This window comes from Podarcis gaigeae (genome assembly GCF_964106915.1).
Source record: "Podarcis gaigeae genome assembly, chromosome: 10".
NCBI lineage: Eukaryota > Metazoa > Chordata > Lepidosauria > Squamata > Lacertidae > Podarcis > Podarcis gaigeae.
The window spans coordinates 54433099-54460735 of record NC_139686.1 but is presented as its reverse complement, the minus strand read 5'-3'; the positions used below and the strand labels follow the sequence as shown (position 1 = coordinate 54460735).

Here is a 27637-nt window from a genome sequence, read left to right as displayed (position 1 = left end):
AATCTGCTACAAATTATGTAGGAGCAAAGTAATGTTATGAGAGCATTCAAAGATCTGTTAATATTTTAGGTCACCTCAAGAAACTTTAATCAGATTAATTCAATGTTATTGAAATGAATGTAGTAGCTTCAAGATATCTGGAGAGAACTATTTCAGTTTAGCTCAGTAATTTAATTTTTTTCTTTTTTTCTTTTCTTTTTTAAAAAATAGATTCACAGTCGTCTTGAGGAATTGATAAATGGTTTACAAAGAGCAAAAGTCAATTTAGAGGAACAACTAAAGCAACAGGTGCGGTAAATGATTTGTCTGTGCTGATGATTTGTCTGTGATTATACTTGCTCATAGGATAGAAGTAAAATATGGGGGGGGGGGGGTTCTGTTTTAAGATGATGAAGATTAGCATGCAGTACCTTGTGACTAATGGGACGCGGGTGGTCTAAACCACAGAGCCTAGGGCTTGCCAATCAGAAGGTTGGCGGTTCGAATCCCCGCGACAGGGTAAGCTCCCGTTGTTCAGTCCCAGCTCCTTGCACGTCAAATGCAAGTAATAATAATAATTAATAATAATATTTTTTTATTTATACCCCACCCTCCCCAGCCAAGGCCGGGCTCAGAGCGGCTTACAAGTAATAATAAAAACAAGATGAATGGTTACAACTTAAAAACAAGAATAAAATACAACATTAAAATAATAGAATATTAAAATGTAGCCTCATCGCAGGAGGAGAAGGAAAAGAAAGGGGGGGGAGAGAGAGGGAGGGAGGGAATCAAATTGGCTCCAAGCCAAAGGCCAGGCGGAACAACTCTGTCTTACAGGCCCTGTGGAAAGAAATCAGATCCTGCAGGGCCCTGGTCTCATGAGGCAGAGCGTTCCACCAGGCCGGAGCCAGAGTTGAAAAGGCCCTGGCTCTGGTTGAAGCCAATCTAACTTCCTTAGGGCCTGGGACCACTAGGGTGTTGTTATTTATGGACCTTGAGGCTCTCCGTAGGGCATACCAGGAGAGGCGGTCCTGTAGGTACGAGGGTCCTAGGCCGTGAAGGGCTTTAAAGGTCAAAAGCAGCACCTTAAATCTGACCCTGTACTCCACCGGGAGCCAGTGCAGCTTGAAAAGCACTGGGTGAATATGCTCCCATGGCAGAGACCCCGTGAGGAGCCTCGCTGCAGCATTCTGTACCCGCTGGAGTTTCTGGGACAGCTTCAAGGGCAGCCCCGCATAGAGCGAATTACAGTAGTCAAACCTGGAGATGACCGCCGCATGGATCACTGTGGCCAGGTCGGGGCGGGAAAGGTAAGGGACCAACTGCTTGATGCGGTGAAGGTGGAAAAATGTTGCCTTGGCTGTTGCTGTAACTTGCGCCTCCATGGAAAGGGAGGCGTCAAGGATTACACCCAAACTCTTAACGGAAGGCAATGGCACTAATTGGGCCCCCGCAAGAGAAGGGAGTTGGTCCCTCATCCCCATGCCATCCCAACCTAGCCATAGGACCTCTGTCTTTGAAGGATTTAGTTTCAATCGGCTCCCACGAAACCATCCAGCCACAGCTTCCAAGCATCTGGTCAGTGTGTTCGGGGTCGAGTCAGTGTGGCCATCCATCAGCAGATAGAGCTGAGTGTCATCAGCATATTGGTGACAGCCCAGCCCAAAGCTCCGGATAATCTGGGCAAGGGGGCGCATAAAGATGTTAAAAAGCATCGGGGAGAGAATTGCGCCCTGCGGTACTCCACACACCAAGGAGTGGCGCAACGACATTTCCCTCCCTAGTGCCACCCTCTGTCCCCGACCAGAGATAAAAGAGCACAACCAGTTACGGGCTATGCCCTGTATCCCCACGTCTGCAAGGCGGTGGTCCAGAAGATCATGATCGACCATGTCAAAGGCTGCTGACAAATCTAAAAGGATCAGCAGTCCTGACCCACCTCGATCCAGTTGTCTACGGAGATCATCTGTTAGGGCAACCAGAGCCGTCTCCGTCCCAAAACCAGGACGGAAACCGGACTGAAATGGATCTAATGCCGATGTTTCCTCCAGAAACCTACCAAGCTGTTCAGCAACCGCTCTCTCGATTACCTTACCCAGGTATGGAAGATTTGAAACTGGGCAGTAATTGGATAGGTCTAAGGGATCTAATGAAGTGTTTTTTTTAAGAGTGGACACACCACTGCTTCCTTCAGTTCCCCTGGGAATGTCCCTGTGTCAAGGGACAAATTGATAATTTCAACCAGGGGGGTCCGCACAACATCTGGACACTCCCTAATCAGCCAAGACGGGCACGGATCAAGGAGGCAGGTGGTGGGCCTACCAACTTGGAGGAATCTATCCACATCAGTAGGGAGTATCCGATCGAAATGGTCCAACACTGGACCTGAAGTCAATCGAGGGGCCTCCAGTTCAGTCACTGTATCTAAATTGGCAGGGAGGTCATGGCGGAGCAACAGGACTTTCTCCGCAAAAAAACTCGCGAATGCCTCACAGCTGTGGGTCGAATTTGTGCTTAAGTTTGGTTGTCCTCCTAAGGACGTTATTGACCTAATTATTCTAAAAAGTTGTGCCGGGCGAGAGCTAGCAGATGCAATGGAAGCTGCAAAGTAAGATTTCTTAGCAGCTTTCATAGCCATCTCATAGGCTTTCATAAGCGTCCTATAAGATGTTCTTGAGGCTCCGTCACGAGTCCGTCGCCATACTCGCTCTAGCCGTCTGAGATCCCGCTTCATTTTCCGGAGCTCCTCAGAAAACCAAGTAGATAAATAGGTACTGCTCAAAGATGTTCAGCTGGGGTTGTGGAGAAGGAAAGTGATTATTCAGGTGACTCTCAACTTCCATGGGGGTTATGTTGCGGGGATAGCATGTAAAGCCAAAATCACATATAGTCAACATTCATTGGGTTCAAAGGCAGGTGGAATTGCCAAAATCTTTTTTTCCCAGACACCTGCCCCCTTTCTACCCCCTTTTAAATTATTATATATATTTTTTGCCAAGTGGATACAGCTCAATGGGCATAAGCTAAATGTGTATAAGTTGCAGTCAGTGTCTTCTACATAGAATTCAAACAGGTAAGTTTAAATGTGACAGAAATCACTGATGAATAATAAAACTAACTTTCAGAGCAGGCCCACTGAAATCAGTGTATCAAGTCAATTGATTTTAATGGGTTTCCTCTGAGTTTGATTTTGTTTAATATCACCTCAAGTCTTTAAATATTTATTCTGAATATTAAACAGAATTTGGTTCATAAGGCTGAAAATAATACTTTATTTCTTACTCCACCATCATCATAATTAAATAATGATGATTACATATAATTTTAATGTACAATTTTAATAATAATTTATATTTAAAATGTATGTAGCAAATTACTCTTCTCAGTTGTGATGCAAAAAAGACTGATAGAATTGTTTAAGTGGATTTTAATACCTGTTTTTGAGGGAAACTACAATTAGTGGTAACCACAGTTTGCCTAATTCAAGCACTGCAGCAAATGGTAGCAAAGCATTGGAGGAGGAGTATATGTACCAAGGGCTGGTGAGGGTGTGGAAATTAAGAAGTGAGTAAGCAAGCCTGTGGTTACTGCCCCTATCGCCAAATTATGGCTTGGTAGTTGGCTCTGCGACAACCTAATGGAGTCTATATTTTTATATAAATGCCTGGATGGCTTTTTCTGTGATAGTTCTCCATCAAAACACATTCTGATTGCTCCTTAGGTCCAGAAGGAAAGCATATTTTCAGCAACTGCGCAAGATACTCAGAGTATGTGGGAAGAAGAAGTAAAGTCAAAATCAAAACTTGAAGCTCGCCTTTCTGAGCTTGAGAAGGAAAAGACAGAGCTAATGGCTCAGGTGAGTCCAGCATGAATGCAGTTAAGCCTGTGTCAAACTGTTCTGTGTTTCTTTACACTCAGAGTAAACATTAGGTACCTCCCAAGTAATTTTATTTAGTTATTTATATTTATTAAATTTCATCCAATTACAATTAAAAATAATAATACTCCCAAAAAAGTTTTAAAGGCCATAGATTGTTTAACTAGCCAAAAGCCTAGAAGAAAAGGAATATTTTTGCCTGGTGCCTAACAAATACACTTGAACCCTTGTAATCATCCATTATATTTTTTTGTGAATCATTGCAAGTAAGTTCACAAAAAATACAAACCTAAATATTGTTTTTTGTAGCCAACCTCAAATAGGCACCTCCTTTGGGGGGTGGTCTCAAAGTAAAGGCTCTCAATGAATAAACAAAGATATATAACCAGCATCAGAGAACAGTTTTTTAACCTTTTCTGGCTGGCAATTGAGCAGTGAGGCCTGGATAGACCTGTAAGTCTGTATTTCAGGTCTGTCCCTCCACTAGTTCTCAATGTGTAGGTTTGCTGCCCATCTGTGGGTGGGCCTGGCATACACCCAAGAGCCCACCAGAGTCTGCAAAGCTATGCTGAAGGTTTTCCAGGCTGTTGCTTTTTCAGCAGGTGCCACACTGGATGTTGATAACACTTCTCACTCAAATTTAGCTATGGTAGGTTCTGTAGCAAGATCTTTGGTGGCACAGCCCTCCAGGACTTGCTGGTTGAATCTAAAGATAAGAAGAAGGTGTTTTCATCAGCCTGAAAGAAGGATGATCAACATTCCTTTCAGAAGTATTTCCAGTGGTACCAGCCCCCGCCCCGCCCCCAGTCCTTTCAGTTCCACCGCCTAAGGCAAGTGGATGGAATTTTTGGTCCTCTCATCCCACTTGGTCTGAAAGGTGAAATGAAGCCAAGAGACGGCAACAGTATAAAAGTTTGGTTAGTCCATCCTGTCAAAGACCTCTAGGAACCAGTTCTGATGCTTCCCTCCCTACCAGTAGGAAGCTGCCTAAACCAGGTAGTGGGACAGATAGTGGAACATAACATCAGAACATGTCTCAGAAGTAGCTTTTACCCAGAACTGTATTTGTGGCCTCCCCACACCTTCTCCCTATCTCTGGGTCCTCCTCTGAGAAAGAGGAACATGGTCTGCCTAGCAATCGAACATCTGGAGACTGGGGGGAAATGGGAATTTTCCCAATCAGAGGAATATCTTTGCATTTTGTTTTCTGTTTCTCACACAGCACTTGAGCACAAGAGGCAAAACACTCTTTCTGTGATCAGAAGGGCACTTGCATGCCCAGCTTGATGTGTTTCTTTAATGGTATTGAACAGTGTTGTGTAAAGATGTTGTGCTTACTCTCTTGAAGTTGGAGCATGAAAAGAAAAAAGTGAAGAAGTTAGTGGAGTTGAAGCGATCGGTGGAAGCACGGCTAGAAGAAGAAATGAAAAGAAACATAGAACTACAAAAAGAATGCAGTGGGTAAGGAAGTTTCTATTCTGCTGCTAATAATAAAAGGATGCTTTGGTTTTATAGAAATTCTGTTAGAAATACTTTTAACATTACCCTGTTGAAAGTAATCATTCATTTAAAAGGCAGTTCCCTGCTTCTGTTGAGTATTTTACTTTGCATTTAGTGCCCTGCGCCCTCTTGAACTGTAAAGAATTATCTTTCCACTGCTTAATTGGGAGCAGCAGTTGTGTGGCAGTGGGAGCGAGGTGAGCTTGCCACAATTGATGGCCTCAGAGCGATGTAAGTGATAGTTTTCTGCCTTTTGTGGCTGTGCCTGAGGCCAGTGGAAACTCACAAGACCCCAAGACAGTCAGTGCTTCTGAGGAGTGGGGCCTCAGACAATACCTGGGTGAAAATTTCACCAATTCCGGTCTGCTTTGGGGGACTAAAAGATCATAGAATTATAGAGTTGGAAGGGATCCCTAGGGTCATCTAGTCCAACAATTTGCAATTCAGGCAAGAAGGTAAGTGGTAAAATTGCCCCTGCAGTCTTTACTGGAGTTCCCCTCCCACCCTCCTTAATTTTTGGTGATTTCAGGGTTGCCCGGGGTTACCCTAGTTTCAGATCTTGATCTGAATAGTTGTCAATCATTGATTTTTTAGGGCCAGGGAGGAATTTGTCCTGCAGGCAAATTGTCTAAATCTGCGGGTTTTGCATATCTCATTGCAGTTGTCACAACTTTGAGGGCAGAAGAGACATTGCACTGAATCCTTAGTCACAGCAGGTTGGGGTGGGATCTTGCAGGACAGCACTTCCTGTCCAGATGACTGACTTGGACGCTGGCCCTGCCAGCTTCTGGATTCACCAGAAGCAGTTTTCGCCATTTGTCCATCCAACAGCAGACGGGCTGATTAGATACATGCCCAGTGCCTGCACCAAACCTGTTTCATCTGTAATCAGTTGTAGCCTAAACTGATCCCAATACATGTCCCCTTGTGTTTGTTTTCTGTCTTCTCCCCGACCACTGCCTTACTGTGCCTGGGCCCACAGTGTGTGTAACATGAAGACCCTGTGGTGTCAAGGGATGAAATAGTTATTGTATCTCAGGGTAAGCAGTGACCAAAGATCCTGGGGCTGGGTGAGTGAAAGTAAAACTGGCAGCACTACAGAAGACAGGGACCTGGACAGGGAGTAATAATGTCTTCTGTGGCAGTGCTGTTGTCATTACCAAAGGCTGACTTGCCTGCTTCACCTGTGCAGTCCATCAAATGGATGTGCACATTTGCTAAGTAGTTCATTTACCTATATTGTGAAATAACTAAGTCCATTTGAGTTTGCCTAATTTTGGAACTGAAATTGAGCCTACATGCTTTGAAAGGAACAAACCATTCTACTTTCAGTTCTCTTGTATATTCAGCCATGAAGACTATGTTTCTGCTGGAGTAATGAGAGAAAGAGAAAGATCTATTGAATATTTTAAGCAATTTGAGTAAAACTATAATCCAGGTTTTCTCTTCAGTGGTTAATGTGATTTCTATAATATTACTCTGTAGAGTTAAAAAGTTTCTAAAAACAGCTAAAAAGAAGATAAAAGAATATGAGAGTCTAGAGAGTTCATCTCTTACTACTATACATGGAGAAATGAAGAACAGATTCACTGATGCTGAGATGGAAGTTAGCAACCTAAGAACCAAGGTATACTTCCCTCTTGCTTTAATACAATTAAAACATTTTTTATAGTAATCATTTTTCATAATTGTATTAAATAGTATTTTCAAATGTTTTAATCCATTTGCTCAACAATAATGCATTCCTTGTTAAAAGCACATAGTCTGTTTCCTCAGCCTACATCTCCCTAGGTCTGTAACCAAATCCTCAGTATATCATTTATTGCTACAGAGTTAAATGTCAGCACTATTCTTGTGCACTTCTGTAAACTTTTCTTGATTTATTTTATTTTGAAGAAGTCTTAGTTCCCTGTTTGAGTTCTTGCTGAACTTTCTCACAGTTGGAGGTTGAGTCAGCGAGACGTGTTCAGGTGGAATCTACAAATTGTGAGCTACGTGATCAGTTGTCTTCCATGAAATTACTGGAGAGAAGCAAACAGCAGCTAGAAGAAGAAATAACTAATCTCAAACGTCATATACAGGACAATATGATGGACCTCAGTCAAATTGAACAGTACAAGAGAGAGATTGAAGAAAGAGCTAGGCAAGATATAAGTCAAAAACTGGAACAAGTCAATTTGTTTTTGCAGGTAAATGTATCAATCATTTGTTGTAATTTCATAGACAACATAACTTGCTAAATCTTTTTATCAAATATCTGAACCTAGGTGATGTGGCAGCCAGTAAGCATTCTGGTTAATCCTTGTTGTCTGTCTTTTGGGTTTCTTTAAAATATGGGTGTTATGAAGACAGCTATCTTAATATAAATCTTCTAAATTAATACTATGACGCTTTGTGTCCCAGACACAGGCTGCTTCACAAGAAACAATGGAGCAGATGAGAGCTACTAATTATGCTTCCTTGAGAAATCAGCTGGAGAACAGAATAAAAGATCTAGAATGTGAGCTGGCTATACTGAGAAACAGACCGCAAGACAACAACTTACAAAGAGAATCAGTGCATTCAGAATTGGAAAGATATAAAGCACTGTACTCAGAAGAACGAAAAATGAGAAAGTCTTTGGGAAGTAAATTGGATCGGTAATTCAGAAGTCTTCTGACAATTCTCTTCCTTGTGGCTTGTGCCAGGGAAACTTTAGGGAGAAGGATACATTAGGATGGGAAAGAAAATGCTTTCTCTTAACCTAATAGAATTTCCCTTTCAAGAACTAAAATGAAGGGACAGAACCAACCTCTCCCCCAAAATCCTCTCCCATATACAGCAGAGAGAAAAAGATAAGTAAGTACATCCAGCTAATCTACACAGTAGTACTCAGGTCTGAGATGAACTTGAAGGTACTCATCTAGCCCCAGAGCCCAGTAGTCTTCCACTGCTGTACTATAGAATATATTTCTAACTGTTCAAGTCCAGCCACTATTTCCGGAAGGGCCACAGCTTATTCATTGTAATACTACACTTGATTGACCCATGCTTATTAGCTGGCATCCCCATAAAAGGATGCAGTTGTTCATGATGGCCTATCATTAGCAGGTGATGGGAGGAAAAATCCTCCCTTTGCTATATAGAGAGGTTTTAAATGAGGAGAAAAGGGACATCTCTTTCCTTTTCTTCAGAAACCACCCCTCCCCACAATCATGTTTGGGGCTGACAGCCAGGCTTGTACTCAGCCCTTTGTCTTATATAGCACAGTGGAGAACAGTTTCAGGATGGTGAAGAAAGGGGTGCCACTTTTTCCTGAGTGTCCCTACTGATTAGCCCTATGAATCTGGAATAGCAGTACAAAGGCCCTTTTCCAGGCTATCTTTAGCCCTGAACGGGAGCATTCCTGTTCTGGGCTGGAAACAACACTTTATCTAGAATCCCACTGCTACAAATGATAAATGTTTCCACTCTTTTAAGATAAACTGTTGCTTAACCTCTCACTTGCCTTTGAAATTTTCACAGAGCTAATGAGAAATTAACAGAAGCCAGCACCAAACTCTTACATGAGCGCCACAAAAGCAAGTCTTTACTTGCCAACAGCTTTATGAGTGGCAGCTATTCTTCAAGTCCTGTCTTGGAAACAGTTCAGGTGGGGAGTCTTGGCAGCAACTTAGCATTAAGCAGATCTCCTAGCTTTGGAGGTGCATTCATGAACCCAACGGGAAGTACAGCATCTTCAAAAATGAGAGTAGAAGCTTACCTAGCAAAGGTGAGTAACTGTGAATGTCATTCTTAAGCTATCATTTCTGTAAGGCTGTAGCTTTAGATCATGTTCACATGAACAGTTATTTCTGTTTAACAAACACTATTTAAAACAAAGACATTGGCATTCTTTAGTTCTTTTCCTGATACTAGCAAGACAAGAAATAAAATGCTGACTGTAGAGTGGAGATCAGTTCAAGGTGGTCCTTGAGGTTTTGCTGTCCTCAGCTACTTAAGGCTTTATAGGTCAAATCCAGCACTTTCTATTGGGCCCAGAAGCTGATTGGCAACTGGTGCAGTCGGGCCAGGATTGTTGTCATGCTCAAACCGTCTTTTTCTGCTGAGCAATCTGGCCATTGAGTTTTACCCCACATATAATCTAACCTAGAGGTTACCAGAACATAGACAACAGAAGTTGGGCTATTTCTGTTCAGATAGGAGCTTAGCTGGACCAGCAGCTGAAGCTGATGGAAGACACTCTGTGCCACTGAGGCCATCTCAGCCATCAGAGGGAGTGTAACCCCGTCAAGAGCAGGCAACCTCCCAGCCATCTGGTCTAAGGAACCACCTACTAACAGTGCTTCTGTTTTACCTGAATTGAGCTTCAGTTTGTTGGCTCTCACTTAGGCAAGAAGTAGGTGCCATATGATGCTTCTTGTTCAGCAGAAAGCATCTCTTAGAGGTAGTATCATCTACACTGATGCCATTGGCATTTAATACTAGATCAGGAGTTCGCAAACTGGAGTCTGTGGCATATTTGAAAAAATACAATAAAAACACAATTAAAGCTCATATATCTTCTAGCACACCGCAGTATAATTTGCTCCAACAGGTAGAAAAATATTTAAGTGGTCTTCCATGATCCTTAGCAAATTTCAAATGGGAAAAGTTTGGGAGCTCCTGTATTAGCTAGTTCTTAACAGTCTCCAGTTGAAACTGATCAGAGTAAAGCAGGGATAAGGAAGCTGTCGCCCTTCAGTTGTTGCCGGACTGCAACTCCCATCATTCCTGCCCATTGTTCCCATGGGCTAGGGCTGACATACTTGGAGCATAACATCTGAAGGGCCACAGGTTCCCCAGCCCTAGGATAAGCTGTAAGACGTGGGGGGAAAGAAAAAAGAAAAATATGGCAATTCCTACCATAGTGGCACCTTCATAGTCTTGTTTTCAGTGTAATGTCTTTGGTCCTTCTTTTAAGCCTTGCCTTCTTTCTCCTTCCTCCCAAAATTCATTTGAAATTATGAAAAAATGCATAAAATGGAGAGAACCTCTGCCTAAAACCCTGCAAAAAAGGAAACATTAAAAAGTTGAAAATATATGCATTCGAAAAAGATGTTTACTGTAATGCCATGTCTTAGAGAGAACTAGAATTGACTGACTATGGTATGCCCTTGCTCTTTCCTGCTATTAGCTTCCCTGCCTTCCATTTCCAGCAGTGCAAATGGGCACCAGCTATTATTAAATACTAACAAATTTTGTTATGGTGTAAGGTTTTGTGGACTAGAGTCAATTTCATCAGGTGCATTAAATATAATCCTCAGTTGTTGCAGGTATATATATATGTGGGTGGTGGAGAAGACTTCTAAGCAGGGAGCCCAGAGAGATTTGCGATGCAACAAGTACTAATAGTGACCATTCAGTTAAAGCTAGAATGCATGCAGAACAAACCCTTGACAAAATAGCTGTTCCTCTGGGAATTTGTGATTTTCTGGGCTTACTGATTCTGGGCCGGACCCAGAGGAAGTCACACTTTAGTGCTAGGCATGAGTATCATGTCATTGATTTTCAATAGACTAAAACATGCCTAATTTCCTCTGGCTCCAACCCTGTTTTCAGGCTTGCAGCCAGATGCTATGCATGTTTACTCAGAAGTAAAGCACACTGAGTTCAGTGGGACTTACTCCATAGGTCTATATGATTTCATCCCCAGAGTAGATTAGAATTTTTTCATTGTAAAAGTTTCCCTTTTTCTCACACTTACAAATTGGTCATTTTCCTTTCTGCCTTCAAGACCTATACACTTATGGCTTGTTCTTTACTTCTTCAGCTCCTTGATCAAAAGTCTATTTCTTCCTTTTCTTCTCTACAGCCAGACACTTAACAAGGTGTGTACTCTGCATTGCTCAATGCCATGTGATTCCTTGTACTGCACAAAATTCAGTGACATTTTAGTTTAAAATTATGTATTACACTGCAGTAGACTAGCTAAAAAAAGCTTTTGCTGCTACACTACATATTTAAACTTCTCAGATGGTTTTTAATATTTTCCCCCAAAAAATATGTATAGCATAATTTCAATACATTATACTTATTCCATTACCTTTTAGAACAAAGAAAAAGGAAAATAGAAATAATTAATGAAAACTGTAGCCTTAGTCATATATGCTTCAATTAGTTCCTGATTTGGCTTCTCAGCTAGAAATGCCCTTGTTTTACCAACACTGCCTTGTATTCACCTGAAAATGGAGATTCCATCTGATATAATGGATACTAGTAAGTAGGGAAGATGGTAGGCATCTACATCATGTAGATCTGATCTCCAGTTTATACATTCAATCCTATGTGAATATTTTAGAAGTAAAACCCATCAAACATAGTAGGGCTTACTTCTGAGTAAACATGCATAGGATTGCGCTGAGAGTCTCTGAACAATCAAAGAACACGTGAACTACAATGAGTACTGTCTTCCTACATTAAAAACCTCGACATGGGATTGTGGGTAATTGCTCTTAATTTACTCAGTTTGCTGAAGTAACTAATCAGAAAAAAATAATATAATTCCCTTTGCCACTTTCACCCAAGGATGTTGAAAGTGATTGAAATTACCAGCTTGTTAGAACATGTACTGTATGTAGAATTCCTCTGAAAAGATTTTTAAAAATCTTTTTAAAAAAAACAAAAAAAAACCTCATTTCTTCCTCTTTTTTCCTTGGCATATACTGTGGTAGTATCTAATATTTATGATTGACACTTTCAAACTATCCTTGACTTCTGATGTTACATTACCTCTCATTTGCTCATTTTAACAAATCCTGTTATCAAATAGTCCAAGTTTTTTTAAATAAAAAGTTAATTGTCTATAATTTGATTGAGGCTACCTGAAAACGGGGAGCTGAAAATTGGTATCAAAATAAGAGATGGAATATTTGACCCAACGTGAAAGTTGCTCTGATGTTGACATTTCATAATGAATAATGTACATTTGTATCTATAATTTTATAGCTACTAAAATATCACATAATGTAATTTCAGATGCGGACAGAACTAGAAAAAACTATCGCCAAGGAACTAGAACAAGGTATGTTAACAAAACAGCATGCTAGCAATTTAAAAACTCATCCTGCTGTGAAATATTCATTACAAACTGATACCAGTAATAGTATTCAGAGGTGGTATGCCAAAACACTGTGTGTTTTTTTTGCAGTTTCCAAATTAGATAAATAAATAATAAAACCTTACTGAACGATTCTTTTCATGAACATTTTAATTGGTATAAATTGTACATGATAGCTGCCTTTGGGCTTTATCACGACTATTTCAGAAGGTGCATTATAATTTTCTTTTGCCAAAGATTCTCAGTAGCTGAATTGGTGTACTGATCCTCTAATGAGTAGCAATGATTTAGTGACATAAAGTGCAAGAAGGCTAGGCTTTCATTATTTTTTTCATGACATGTATTGCCAGTTCTCCAGTGATGAGCTTGTTTGTCTTCAGTAATAAAGCTAGTAACTTCCACACATGGTTTTATACATAGTCATAGATAGCTTAGTTGGTAGAATATGAGATTCTGAACCTCAGAGTTGTGTGTTCAATCTGCATGTTAGGCAAAAGTTTCTTGCATTGTAGGGGGTTGGACTACATGACCCTGATGGTTTCTTCCAACTCTACAATTCTGTGATTCTATATGTAAAGTTTAAACAATGTGATTGAAAACCTAGCTTAAATCAAAGTATCCATTCACGTTGGCATGCACCATTTTTTTAAATGAAGGATTTTCGCAGATCTATATTTTTAAGCAAATGCTCAATACAAAGTGTTCATTTAATGTAATAATAATAGCCTTGTTTTCCTTTCCATGAGAGACTAACAACCATATTAAGGTATGCCATGGGCTTATTGTATGGATGAACACCATAACAGTTACAGATAGGTAGCCGTGTTGGTCTGTCATAGTCAAAACAAAAAAAATTCCTTCCAGTAGCACCTTAATGACTTAGTTGGTCTTTAAGGTGCCACCATAACAGTGTAAAGGATTATACAAATAATTAAGTATACAGTCTAGGGCTAAGTAATTATATGGTTGGTTTTGTTTTTAATTCAGTAAGAGCATTTTAACATTAAAGAATCTCACTTTTTCTTGGAAAACTGCTTCAAAATGGATTTGTGAAATGAAATAAATTTGTCGCTAACCAGTAAGTTCCAACAGTGGAGACTGGGGAAGCAGAGCACTACTCCCCTAACCTCTGCTGGCCCTGAGCTAGCCCCCACCTGCCTCCCTTCTTACTTACAACCAGTCCAAGGACAGAACTGTCCATCAGGTTCTTCCCCCTTAGTTTCAGTGTTGTCCTTATAGAACTCAGCAAGGAGCAAAATGGGGACAAAAGTAAAATTACTGGGGAGTTCCATGGAGTTCCAACATAGTGCCAGTAATAAGACTTCCACTTCCTCTGCTCCCCCAGCAGCACCCAGTGCTCCCAGCATCTTCTCAGGAGCATAGGAGGGCTCTTCTTGTGGGTGCATGTGGGGGGGGGAGGGAAAGCCCCATTGGACAAACAGATTTCCACTGTGCTAGCAGGTAGACATTATTGGATGTCACCCGCAGATACAAAGACGAATGTCCCCCCAATAGGAATTTAGTCCCTTGAAATCCACAGAAGGTACTCATAACTACCTCATCCCTTTTGAAATCCGTAGAACTAACAGATGTCTTACTTGGGATGACTCCAACTCAAGGTCATGCCCAAGTCCCTGCCTACATCCAGTGGTGAGGTAGGATCTGAACTTGGTCTCCCAAGTTGTGTAGCCATTTATCAATCCTGGCTGCTTCCAGACTACAGGGTTAATCTAGATCATCCTCATTTTGTTCACTCCCTTTTTACTAGAGCATCCAGCTGCCGCTATTGTTCTTTCATCGCTTCCCTGTTCTTTTGTTACTTAAATTCAGAAGAGCACAAACTCAGCTAGAGTAGATCATCTGTGCACTATAGTTTCTTTTTCTGCTTTAGACTTAAGGCCATGGTTTCCCCTCTCCTCATTCCCATGTTGCACTGAAATGTGTGCTTAGGCTCTGAGATGGGGGTGGGGAGCAGGGGGCAGGCCCTTCAAGTTGGAGGTGTTTGCAAAGCAACGAAATGCCTCACTGTTTTACTAAAGCTCTCTGCAGAACTGTGCCAGGAGGAGTGATTCCCTTTCCCCTTTTTTTTGACTCTCATGGCACCATTGAGCTTTTTAAAAAATTCAACATTTTATTCAAATACAAAGTCACAAGCCCCACACATGCAAAGTAGAATAGATCTAGCAGTAGATTTTATCAATCTTAGCACTTTATGCTACTTTTAACGGTCAATGTAGTCATGTCTCTTCTTATTGCTTTCTGCAGATTGACTTACCGGTTTATACAATCAATCAAATTTTTATGAAGGACCGAATGTTATCCCCACTTTGTGCATCTTATACCAAGGTCCATATTTGAAGATACATAGGTGTTGGAGGATGTCAAAAATCTGCTCAGTTAGCAAATGTAATAAAACTTCAATACCACACAGAAAGATTCCAGAGAGTCTAATCTTCTTATCACCCTTAACTGGTGTGTAAAATTTCTTGGCGATGGCAATATTCCAAACATATACCAGGGTCTCAAATTTAGCTACTTTGAGGTCTTCTTCCACTGCTGGACAGCCATGCTGCTGTTACTTAAAAAAATGTGCAAGACGTCGGGCATGCCAGTGTAATGAATGGCAGGTGCATGAAGCACTAGCTCTGTCTTGGCTGCATTGTATTTTCTGATGCCCCTATAAATCTAGGAACACTTACTATAACTACTCTCTTATTTGGCATACCAATGGGTACCAGGGGGTACATTTGGACAGACAGGCAGGAGTGTGATCAGCACAAATATGTTTTAAAGTACGAGATTTCATGTGGCATGATGCCATCTCAAAGTCTAAAAAGCCAAGAGTGTCCAAAGAGAGGCCATGCATATAAATAACTTGTAGTATTTCCTGATTCCAAGATGGAATTGCTCTATTGTTAAGATTCAGTGTCTGCCTGGAAGCAGAAAGAACTAAAATGGGCCCTATCCCCTTTTAAAATCTTAGTCAATACCTAAGGGCATGGATATGCACTGTGGCCTTCACTGAACGAAGACCAGCTTCCAAATGGAGAACGGAAGTCTCAGTTGGGGAGCTCAAAAGCAACACAAGGATATTTATTTTGGGGTATTTCCAGGTTCAGTTTTTTGAAGAGATCCCCATATTTGTGTGTCATAACAGATTTGTGAGGTGACTTTGGCTTCATAAATTTTGAGGGCTGGGGAAATATCTCTAGTTCCCTTACACCATTAGAACCTTGATAAAGAGTTCACTGTATTAATAACCAGTATTTGTATATGAGAAGTGTTTATTCCAACTTCCAGTTGAAGAAAAGCATAAACCTATATATTTAAAGATTTCGCCCACTCATTGGGGTGCCCATCAATTTGCCACTTGTGTTTTTTAAATCTATTGGCAAAAACCAAAACTTTTATTTTCATAATTTTTAGTTTTTCTTGGACTGCCAGTTGATTAAAAGATTTCTTAACTCTTATTGTGCCTGAGACAATAAAATTGGGTCATTAGCATACATAAGTACTGTAACTTTCTTGGTTCCCAGGACAGTTGTACCTCTGGTTACGTACTTAATTTGTTCCGGAGGTCCGTTCTTAACCTGAAACTGTTCTTAACCTGAAGCACCACTTTAGCTAATGGGGCCTCCCGCTGCTTCTGCCGCACCATCGCCACACGATTTCTGTTCCTATCCTGAAGCAAAGTTCTTAACCCGAGGTACTATTTCTGGGTTAGCGGAGTCTGTAACCTGAAGCGTATGTAACCTGAGGTACCACTGTATAAAAGGTAAAGGTAAAGGTACCCCTGCCCGTACGGGCCAGTCTTGACAGACTCTGGGGTTGTGCGCCCATCTCACTTAAGAGGCCAGGGGCCAGCGCTGTCCGGAGACACTTCCGGGTCACGTGGCCAGCGTGACATCACTGCTCTGGCGAGCCAGAGCCGCACACGGAAACGCCGTTTACCTTCCCGCTGGTAAGCGGTCCCTATTTATCCACTGTATAGGGGGTACATAATTATCATTGTTACTCAAATCATGAGTTGACATAAATGTTAAACGATGTTGGTGCTAATAAGCATCCCTAATGGATACCCTGTTTAGCATGGATTGGATCTGAGAGGAAACCTGAAAGGGATATCCTAGTATCAGAATTAAGTTCCTAGATCAGCTTGTTACGAGGTTTCTGGCTGCTATTCATGTATACTGCAAAACAAAGATCTCTATGGTATAATAGCAGATCTGGAAGGTTAAAGCTGTCTCCCTGGATTGGAAACTATAGTTCATGTAGTGTACTTCCCAACCCACCATATGTTTTTGAGGTCTGTTGTGGACATAAGTGCAAACATTTGTTTAGCTGTGCAGCTATACATTTTTTTAATGACATTTTTTTCATATACTAGATTTGCACAAAAGAGCAGTCAGTAATTTTTTAAACCTTTGTGTTGCTTCAAGCAAGACAAGGATTTGAAGTCACTCCCGTGAAAGGCTGCCACTTCCTTTTATCCCTTTTCCGTTTCCCGTCCCCTGTAGCTGCAAGGGCAAATGTTACTGTTATAGCTGTTTTGCACAAGAGCATTTCTGTGCAAAAGAGGTGTTTTGAAAATAAACATGCTGGTACTGACAGCCAGTGGGAAAGGGCAGGCTGTATCCTTTCCTTTGCGCTGATGGAAGCAGAATGGAAGTCAGGTTCGGTGATAAGCACCCAGCAAAATGTCAGTGCACATGAAAAGACTCCCTCCCATACAATGAACTTCATTGCAACTGCGCTCGGGTAACATGATCTTTTTCCCCCCTTCCTTTATTGGATTATCTGCAGATTGGGAAGATCTGGGGTACATGTTGCTATTTGGAATAAGAGGATGTCATGTGGACACTGCAAAAAAAGAGAGGGGGTAGAAGACAAAGCAGGTTCAAATCCACTGCTATGTGGATGAGCCTTCAGTATCTAGTAATACAAGTACAGGTTTAGTGTTGTAGCGACACACTGTCACACTACTGACCAAATTTTGTGATAGCTTTAGTGAAGTGGAGGGACACGGGTGGCGCTTTGGGTTAAACCACAGAGCCTAGGACTTGCTGATCAGAAGGTCGGCAGTTCGAATCCCCGCGACGGGGTGAGCTCCCGTTGCTCGGTCCCTGCTCCTGCCAACCTAGCAGTTCGAAAGCACGTCAAAGTGCAAGTAGATAAATAGGTACCGCTCCAACAGGAAGGTAAACAGGGTTTCCGTGCGCTGCTCTGGTTCGCCAGAAGTGGCTTAGTCATGCTGGCCACATGACCCGGAAGCTGTACACCGGCTCCCTTGGCCAATAAAGCGAGATGAGCGCCGCAACTCCAGAGTCGGTCACAACTGGACCTAATGGTCAGGGGTCCCTTTACTTTACTTTTAGTGAAGTGGTCCAGAAAACTTTCCATTTGTTTCAGCCCTAAAGCTACTTACATGGGACTAAGCCTCACAGATTTCAGACATAGTAAAACTAATAACTATTTTCAGTTACTTAAAAACAAACAAACCCAACATTACATGCTTTGAAATATTTCCAAGTATTTCAGTAAAAATAATTTCAAGGTAAAGTCTTGAATTGGTTTCAGTGTAACATTTAAATCAGACCCAGTGCACTTTTAATCTTACTTTTTTCCTCACACAATATTTCATTTCAACTATTTTGGGGTGTTTGAAAAAAAATGTTTGTGATACTTGTAAAATTAACATGCATATACTTCTTTTGTACTAAATACAAATGAACACGCAAAATCAAAATTGTCTATTTACAATGCAGAAAATTATTAGATTTTAAAACCTCCAGAAAAATTACATCACTGAATTGTCTGATCTATGGTTTCTATCACACTGCAATTTGCACTTAAGGCTCCAATATGACATTTTCTTTGAAGCTAACATATACTGTATTTTTTGCTCTGTAAGACTCACTTTTTCCCTCCTAAAAAGTAAGGGGAAATGTGTGTTCGTCTTATGGAGCGAATGCAGGCTGCGCAGCTATCCCAGAAACCAGAACAGCAAGAGGGATCGTTGCTTTTGCTGCGCAGCGATCCTTCTTCTTGTTCTGGCTTCTGAGATTCAGATTTTTTTTTCTTGTTTTCCTCCTCCAAAAACTAGGTGCGTCGTATGGTCTGATGCGTCTTATAGAGCGAAAAATATGGTAGTAGCGATCTAAGTGGAGCAAGATCATATCATATCTGCATTTCATTGTTCACTAGCAAAATAAGCACTGTTTTTCAATAGTTTCTGCATTTGTTCTGAGAAAGTCATCCACTGAATTATTATTTTTTAGCCACCCTAATGGTAGATTAATGCTGTTTTTGAAATTAGTAGGAAACCATAAGCCTTTCTTGTTTTTCAGCTACAGTTGAACTTGATGCCGGACCTGTTAGAGTCTCCCCTATAGGATCAATTGATGAATCATCAAAACAAGATGAAGTGTCCAAGGCCAGAAAGGAGTATCTAGATGTTTTAAAGAAAAACTATATGATTTGAGTAAATTCTGATAAGCTTGTAGAATGATGATGCTTTATAATATTAAATAAACAAAATGTAATTTTTTGTAGTTTGAAGTATATTATAAATTATAAATATTTCAGGCATTTTGCACTTGTCTGGAAAAATGTTGTATAGCTGTACAGCCATATGGTTCCTTCTTTCATTTGTTATGAAAGCTGTATTATTATTATTATTATTATTATTATTATTATTATTAGCAAAAAAAACACTAGCCTAGAGATGTTTTACAGAACTGTCCATGTCTCCTTGTCCTGTATATTTAAAACCAAAGTATTTTACACAGTCTGTAAATTTAGTGGGACATAAACCTACATAGGACTGCCTGCCACTTCTTAATGTTATTTTGTGTTGAGAGTTTATTTTGAAAAGTTTGTCCCCTTGTCCTGTATATTTAAAACCAAAGTATTTCTTGACACGTTTAGCGTAATTTGCTACTTGAAATGTTGTGCAGGATTTGTCTGTCGTTGGGTAACAGTTAAAATGCTGGTCTGAAACATTTCCTGGGTACCTTTTCCTGCACTTTTACTACATTTACTACTTTTGTCACTAGTGATTTTGCATAGCTTAGGACTGCCATAAGACATTCAACAATACAGTGGACGCTCGGGTTGCAAACGTGATCCGTGCGGGAGGCACGTTCGTAACCCACAGCATTCGCTACCCACAGCGCCGTGTCTGCAGGCGCGTCCATAACCCGAAAAAACACAACCTGAAGTGTCTGTAACCCAAGGTATGACTGTAGTGACTTTACTGTAGTATTTAAATGCTATACAGTGGTACCTCAGGTTAAGTATGTAATTCGTTCCGGAGGTCCGTTCTTAACCTGAAACTGTTCTTAACCTGAAGCACCACTTTAGCTAATGGGGCCTCCTGCTGCTGCCGCACCGCCGGAGTACAATTACTGTTCTCACCCTGAAGCAAAGTTCTTAACCTGAAGCACTATTTCTGGGTTAGCAGAGTCTGTAACCTGAAGCGTATTTAACCTGAAGCGTATGTAACCCGAGGTACCACTGAACTGACAGAAGTGCCAACAGACTTGTTATTTGTATTTTTAAATGGTACATAAAATGCACTGGAGTTTTTAATTGAATAAAAACTGGTCTACACAGAGTTCCTGATACTTTATTTCATCGGGTAGTAGTGACATCTACCTCCAATTTTCTTACCATTTCCCAAGATTGATGCTGTTAAATAAATGTAATTCATTGTCCTATTTCTCTCTTACTACATAGATACCATCTGATGGTAACAGATATTTTATATGGAAAACGAGTAGTCGGCACTCTTGCCAGATGAAAGTTTTGTCGCACAAATGGCAAGACAGCTTAAGTGTCACAGACTGGTTGGACATCTAAGATTGGTGAGAGGAACCAGCTAGGGAACCAACTGTTGATCCATGTGCTATATTTAATACATACAAGAAAGACCTTTGAATTTTTAGAACATATTCATATGTGGGGATTACCTCTACATTTGGAGAGGGGGGTGCTTTCCTGTAACTGAAATTCTCTTTTTCTTTTTGCAAAACACCATTTACTTCCCGAGGTGGGGAAAAGTGCAGAAGTGGCCACTTGAAAACAAAGCATTGATAAATTCAGTCTGGACTGCCTGCCACTTATTAATGTTATTTTGTGTTGAGAGTTTATTTTGAAAAGTTTGTCCTTTGGACAATAAACTGAAAATGGGCATGTCCCGATAGTTTGTGCTGCTCTGTGTACATACAGTGGTAAACTATAAATTTGTTGTCTATCAGCAAAGAATTTGGAGTTGCCGTAAATAAGTACAGTAAATCTGATTTCTTGATACATTCAGGTATTCAAAAGGCAAACAATGAAAAATTAAAAGGAAAAGTTTGCACAAACAGCACATAAAATTCATTTATGCTGACAACTTCCTGATATATTTATATTTATGCTGACAACTTCCTGATGAGTGCTTCTCACGTTTTACTTGGTGATAAGTATCATTTATACTAATTTTGGTTAATTGCTATTGGTATAGGCTTAACCAAAGGATAAAATATAGATGGATAGTTCTTTGGAAACCAGCTTCTATCTGTCAGTAGATTGTCAAGCACATCACTGCCTCCTGTTGGGAAGGTAGAGCTTTCTGTATAGGAGCAAAGCTTCCTAAATCCCGTTCCACCGAACAACTCGGTGCAGTTCAGCCCTTTTAAAACCCATCTAGTCCTTACATAAGCTCAGACCCCCAATGAGATCAAACCACTTTTGCTATTAGCTTTCAATAGATCCACCCTCCTATAAAAAGAAGAAATGTTTCAATTATAAGACTTTACTGAATGGAAATCAGATGGGTCAAGATAATTCCTAAATTAGTCTTCATATCTTTTGCACATAGCTATATTTGATGTAAATGCACGCTGAGGATAAGACTAAAAGCAACTGAATTTCTGAAAAATCCAGTGCCTTTTTCCAGCTGGGAATCTTGTTCTGAATTCACTTCTATGCTGCTAAAAATATATCCTAGTGTGTCCAAAAAAAGCCTAGGCAGAGAACTAAGCTACATATTTAATCACTGCACCAGGATGAGGAAGGTTTTTTGAGGCTCACAGCCCCCTGAGGAAGTTGTGCTGTTCCTCTGCAGCAAGAGAGATTGTGCCTGAGGCAGGGAGCAGTTTAAGAAAGAGCAAGACAGTGCCATGATTCAGTAGTTGCAACATGAAAATGACTTCTTTCCCCATAATAACTTAACTTTCCTAAGTGTATTTCTTGCTCACTAATGCTACTCACTGATTTCACATCAACTATTCTCTAAAATGAGGGTCAACAGGGAATTGAAATTCCCTGAATGACACCCCCCCCCCCCGCCATCAGTTATCCTTTGGGCTTTTTAAATATTTCAGTTGCCACTGGTGTCAAAGCCACTCTACTACTAGGATGTGACTATAAGCACATAGGTCTGCTGCAGAACATTCTGGCATTCTGTGTCATGTACTTTGTGCGATGCTGGAACAATCATGCGGTAGAATGCTAATGGCCAATTTGGAATTAATGCAGCTGTAATAAACACCCTTAAAACGAGAGAGACAATCTGAAGGAGGTAGCAGCCTTTGAACACAATTTGTTTCTCCTAGAAACAAAAGCTGTCTGACAAGCAGTCCCCAGGAGTATTCTATTTATCCCCACAGGGCTTTAGTTGGCAAACACCTGACCTGAATTTGTTTCCTGCAATAGCAGTGACTGGAAAAGCAATTATTCAGACAGGATTCATTTTTTTAAAGTGTGTGTATGTATGTGTGTGTGTAAATAAATAAACCTAAGATGAGGGGTGATTTCTGGATGCTTTATTTCACATCTGTGGGTGGTATCCAGCACAGCAATCTGCTTTTGGAACAGACTGCCACTTGCCTAATTGAACATTAGCCCCTCTGCATACTCAAAATCTGCTCCAGAGGGTTAGAAGCAGCTTTTTGTGGGGATGGGCAGTGAAAGTAAAGGTTGGGGAAGTCTTGGTGCATGAACAGAACGCAGCTTACACATTGTTAGATACAACCCTGTATGTTCATTGTTTTGCTTTGATTTTCACCCATCTAGATATAGTGGTTTTATTTGATTGTGGTTATGGCTGGGGGTGTATGTGTCTGGCATCAACATGGTATTTCTAAGTAATGCTTCATTTTGGCTTTGTAGTGAAGAATTTGTGTAGATCCCCAAGGGGGGGGGGGGGAATAACAGTGAAGACAACTTTGGTCTTCATTTCGCTGATGAGCATCTTGAGTACGGTCTTTTAAGCCAGATCAACTTTACTTGCCTTGTGCTCTTAAAAAATTGACTAGCTTATAACACAATTCAAGTAGCTTTGCAAATCCTTAGTGTACTGCGGTGCAGCTCTCTGAAAGTCCTTGTGCTGGAAGCAGAGCTTATAAATAGAAAGTTGCTGTTAACCCAAACAGGCAAGTTCCAAAATGAGAGCTGCTTGGAGCGATGGTATCACTTCTGTCAGTGACAGGCATGTTAATTGAGCATGCATGATGCCCTCAATACAAATAAGGATTGATTGCTGTTAGTCCAAAGGGACTGGCAGGTTTTGTGCAGTTAGGACCGTAGCCATTTGCCTGAGGTGTAATAGAAGCATTTGACTCCACCCATGTAGGTTGGCATCATTTCTGTGAAGGACTGCAAGTGACTTCTTCACAATGGCTAGAACTAAGTGAGAGCAGCTGAAGTATCTCAAATACTTCACTAGCTGTTCATTATTGACTCACTTGATTATTATACTATTGATTAATGCTCAAGATGCTATTACTGCTTGAGTCTTAAATGGCTCTTTCAGAACCATCTAAATGAAGCTCTGGGGAAGGGGTAAAACGTTGCCTTTCTGCTTGTCTCAGCCCGATCAGCAATTGGCTAAATAACGATACTTCTGGGAGCCATTGCAGCTCTTGTTTCTCACAATTGTTCGTTGGAAAACCCCTGAAATTCCTGAGGAATGTGCCTTAATTGGAATATGGCGCCAGTCTTTAAACTACAGTGTGTTGTAATGGTTAGAGTGTTGGACCAGGACCTGAGAGGGCAGGGTTCGAATTCTTACTCAGCCATGAAACTCACTTGGTGACCTTAAAGCAATATCGTCACTCCTAGGCCACCCTGATACACACCATTCACTGCAAATTAGGAGGCCCCTCTGTACACACGGAACTCCCCAATCTTCACTTCTCCCATTGCACCACCACATCCTGTCTGAAGGTCTTCAGTTCCCCTCCCAAAAAAACTCCACTCTTCCTTTCTCCTCCCCATGCTTGGAACTGCTTCTGAGAACAAGGTCAATGGGTGACCATGGGCCAGACACCATCTCTTAGCCTAAGCTACCTCACAGGGTTGCGAGAATGAAATGGGGAGAAGGAGAACCATGTAAGCCGCCATGAGATCCTTGGAAGAAGAAGAAGAAGAAGAAGAAGAAGAAGAAGAAGAAGAAGAGGAGGAGGAGGAGTTTGGATTTGATATCCCGCCTTTCACTCCCCTTCAGGAGTCTCAAAGCGGCTAACATTCTCCTTTCCCTTCCTCCCCCACAACAAACGCTCTGTGAGGTGAGTGGGGCAGAGAGACTTCACAGAAGTGTGACTGGCCCAAGGTCACCCAGTAGCTGCCTGTGGAGGAGCGGGGAAGCGAACCCGGTTCACCAGGTTACGAGACTACCGCTCTTAACCACTACACCACACTGGCTCTGGTATATAAACGTAATAATACATAGAAAATACACTGGTTGCCTGTGGAGTTTGCCCTCCTAGGTGTGTGACATCATGCTGGGTTCATAAGGAAAGGGTTAACTAATTGTAAAATGACTAACCTATAGCAACCCAAGGGGAGGAGTTAGAGTTAGAGTTGTTAAGAAGTCAGTCAGGAGTTAGAGAAGAGAGAGGGAGGATAAGTCTGTGGGTTGGGCTAGTCTGAGTGAGGGAAACGGAGAGAGAGAGTGAGAGAAACTGTTAAGTTGAGATAATCAGTCAAAAGGTAGTAGGAAGGTATAGGCCGGTAAAGAAACTAAGGATAAGAAACTGACGAGAAAATTAACTGAGAAGCCATACTTGTTAATGCTTACAAAATAAAGTTGTTTATTTGATTTAATTTTAACAGCTGTCTGGACTCAGTGTGTACCCGAGAATAACGAGTTGGTGGCAGCGGGGAAGCAAGCACAGTAGTGGCACAGGGCTCAATAGACCGTCAAATGTCCGGGGACCTTGTGTGATCGCCACACTGCCTTTATTGAACACAGTTCAAAGTGTCGAGGTTGACTTATAAAGCATCAGCCTACCTTTATAGTAAGCTTGTTGAGGGACTTACTCAGTGAATAAGCTAGGAGACAACAAACATCCTGCTCTCTGGCCAAGTAGATGCCTGTTGCAAGCCCACAAGCAGGACATGACTGCGACAGCATTCTCCTGACACCTGCATTACAGCAGCGTGCCACCTCCAATAACTAGAAGTATTAAACACCTAACATCAAAACCAGTAGGTTTTGACAGGCTTATCCAGCCAACTGGGTGGGAGACTCAAGACAGGATTTCCAATTGAGAAATTATTAGCTTATTCACTTGTTTAAGACATGTTCTTGAACCTTGATTGCACTGTGAGATTTGGGGGCAAACACTGGAATAAAAAACAACAGTTTGTCTCAAATCTGGTTATTTCAAAGGGAAATTGTTCAAGGGTTTTTTAAACTCATTGTTAGAATGTCGGCTTCCTGGCAGCTGGGTTCATGAGCTCAGAAATCTGTGACTGACAGCTTTGTCTGGGAAAAAATTGGGAACACATCAAGCAAATAAAACTGTAGCTCTGAAACTGGTGTGTTAGGCACTCACACAATGCCTCTAGATAATTCTGTAATGACGTGCATTTGCAGAAGAGGAGGAAATCATTCAAGGCCATGAAGGAAACTGGTGGCAACAAAGATAGCTTTTTAAAAAGGTATGCAAGCTGGTATAACATTTTCATATAGTTTTCCCTTATACTATAACATGCAGTAAATTTTATATCCATATTACAGTTGCTCCCATGTGTCTATATCTGTGTTATGACCTACATCAATTGCCCAACGTATCACTGAAGATTTTCCTTATTTATCCTTTATTTCCCATTCCAATAATATCTTATATATTTTGGGCAGCACTTTAACATTATATTCCAACAGTTCTCTTTCCAAACATGATGATTGTTCTCCAAACCCTTGTTTCATATTTTTTTAAATACTTCATTCAGGTGGGTGGTATTGCATCCATGTTGTTAATTCTTTAAATTCTTTTTATATTCTCTCTCCTCTCTTAATAAATTTCTATAAGTTACTCATCCTTCCATTATATATTTTTTCTTTATCACTATGGCTTCTAATGGTGAGAGCCAGAGTGGTGGTTTCGTCGCCAATAGGTTTTTGTATTTATCCCAAACTCTATATATTTCCCCCCCTGTGTATATGGTTTGCAAATCCTTTGTGCACTTTCGCTTTTTCATACCACAGATAAGCATGCCAACCAAAAATATTTTCATGACCTTCAAGATCTAAAATATATGGATTTTTCAATATCAACCATTCCTTCAACTAGCACAGAAAAGATGCCTCATAATATAATCCGCTGGAGGGCTGTTTTCATTCCCTGGGCTGAAGGTTCCCCAACATTACTTCAGCAGGTTTATGAGTTTGTAGGATGCTAACCTTTGAGCTAAGGGACGCGGGTGGCGCTGTGGGTTAAACCATAGAGCCTAGGACTTGCTGATCAGAAAGTCGGCGGTTTGAATCCCCGCGATGGGGTGAGCTCCCGTTGCTTGGTCCCTGCTCCTGCCAACCTAGCAGTTTGAAAGCATGTCAAAGTGCAAGTAGATAAATAGGTACCGCTCTGGCGAGAAGATAAACGGTGTTTCGTGTGCTGCTCTGGTTCGCGAGAAGCGGCTTAGTCATGCTGGCCACATGACCCGGAAGCTGTACGCCAGCTCCCTCGGCCAATAAAGCGAGATGAGTGCCGCAACCCCAGAGTCGGTCACGACTGGACCTGATGGTCAGTGGTCCCTTTACCTTTACCCAAACTTTGAGCTATATGCAACACTGCAGCTCTACTGATGCAACAGATATCCAGACATGCAGTGGGATTTTTCTCTCCCTTCCAGCCACCTATGTGCTCTCAAAATCAACTCTGGAGTATTTTGAGGATCATCTGGAGCAGATTTTGGAGGGAAAATGAGTTCTATTTGTATAGCATTGGATAGAACCCTTTTGGTACTTTCCTCATCAATGATAGCTATGCAAAGAACAAGGTTTGTGCTCGTTTGTGTCATAATGTGATGGCCTGGGAATCTGATTCGGAGGCTGAACCTGAGGAATCCCAGCCTGCACAGGAGTCCCCGCCTCCAGGGCCGGCTGAGCTGGGGCAGGGGCTTGAACCTGAAAGGCCCTCACCTGTGCCGGATCCTCAGGAGCAGACACCAGCTGAATCCGCTCTGGGTCCTGAGGTGATCAAGGACCCATTGCCTGCAGGTGCTCCTCTCCCAGCCTTGTCAGGGGAAGGTGAGGTTGCCTCTGGGTCCAGTAACCCTCCAGCCTCTCCTGAGCTGCAGAGGCTCAGGGCAGAGAGGCGGAGGGAACTAATTTCTCACAGGAGGAGTGCTCACCTTAAGGCCAGCTGAGGGGAGTCACCTGTGGGCTGGGACCGCCCTATGTATCAGAGGAGATAAAGGCCAGTCAACTCAGTCCCAGGTTGCGGGAGCAACATTGTTGGTAACCTGTTTTTGCCAGCACCCTGACCTGCTCTCCTGCCAGAGTTCCTGACCATGCCTGATTCCTTGCTTTAGACCTCGCTTCGCCCCTGACGGACAGCCTCCTTATCCTTGATCTAGGACCGGACTTAGACCATGCCACACGGTAACCCCCCCGCCCCCCGGGACCAGCACACATAATCTGGCTGGATGACAGGGAGGAGGAAGAGGATCCCAGTGAGGACTGTGACACAGCAGGGCAAGCTGGGGATGAGGAAGGAGAGGTTGGTGTAGGAAGTACTCATGGGGTGACAGAGGATGACAAGGGGATGGGGGCCAGGGCACAGAAACCAGAGCAGCAGGACCCATCACCAGAGCCAAAAGGGCTCCTGTCTCCATGAACACAGCAAGTTCTGAGGCATAGGGAGCAGTGGGATGGGCGTGCCAGCCAGGTGGAGGCTTGCTAACTCTGGGAGGAGGAGTGTGATTCCTCAGCT

General features: G+C 41.7%; 1 protein-coding gene and 1 long non-coding RNA gene across 6 annotated transcripts in view; one reads left to right on the top strand and one right to left on the bottom strand.

Moving 5' to 3' along the window:
* Positions 1 to 20049, top strand: part of ANKRD26 (ankyrin repeat domain containing 26) — a 59675-nt gene extending 39626 nt beyond the window's left edge. The window contains exons 29-38 of one of the 5 annotated variants that reach the window (XM_083698870.1): positions 211 to 288; positions 3701 to 3835; positions 5205 to 5317; positions 6842 to 6983; positions 7297 to 7545; positions 7760 to 7995; positions 8861 to 9107; positions 12353 to 12398; positions 18782 to 19209; positions 19343 to 20049. In XM_083698870.1, the coding sequence (XP_083554996.1) occupies positions 211 to 288; positions 3701 to 3835; positions 5205 to 5317; positions 6842 to 6983; positions 7297 to 7545; positions 7760 to 7995; positions 8861 to 9107; positions 12353 to 12398; positions 18782 to 18915 (1380 nt within the window). In that variant the 3' untranslated portion in view covers positions 18916 to 19209; positions 19343 to 20049. Of the gene's footprint in view, positions 1 to 210; positions 289 to 3700; positions 3836 to 5204; positions 5318 to 6841; positions 6984 to 7296; positions 7546 to 7759; positions 8195 to 8860; positions 9108 to 11147; positions 11206 to 12352; positions 12399 to 14699; positions 14869 to 18781; positions 19210 to 19342 lie in introns of those variants that run through there. The other 4 variants (XM_083698871.1, XM_083698872.1, XM_083698873.1 and 1 more) reach the window with 4 other exon arrangements.
* Positions 17214 to 18318, bottom strand: LOC310825741. The gene is made up of 2 exons (XR_014555505.1): positions 17804 to 18318; positions 17214 to 17436 (listed from the first exon to the last, which is right to left on the bottom strand). It is a non-coding gene; the product is annotated as an uncharacterized lncRNA (long non-coding RNA).
* Positions 20050 to 27637: the final 7588 nt, after the last annotated feature.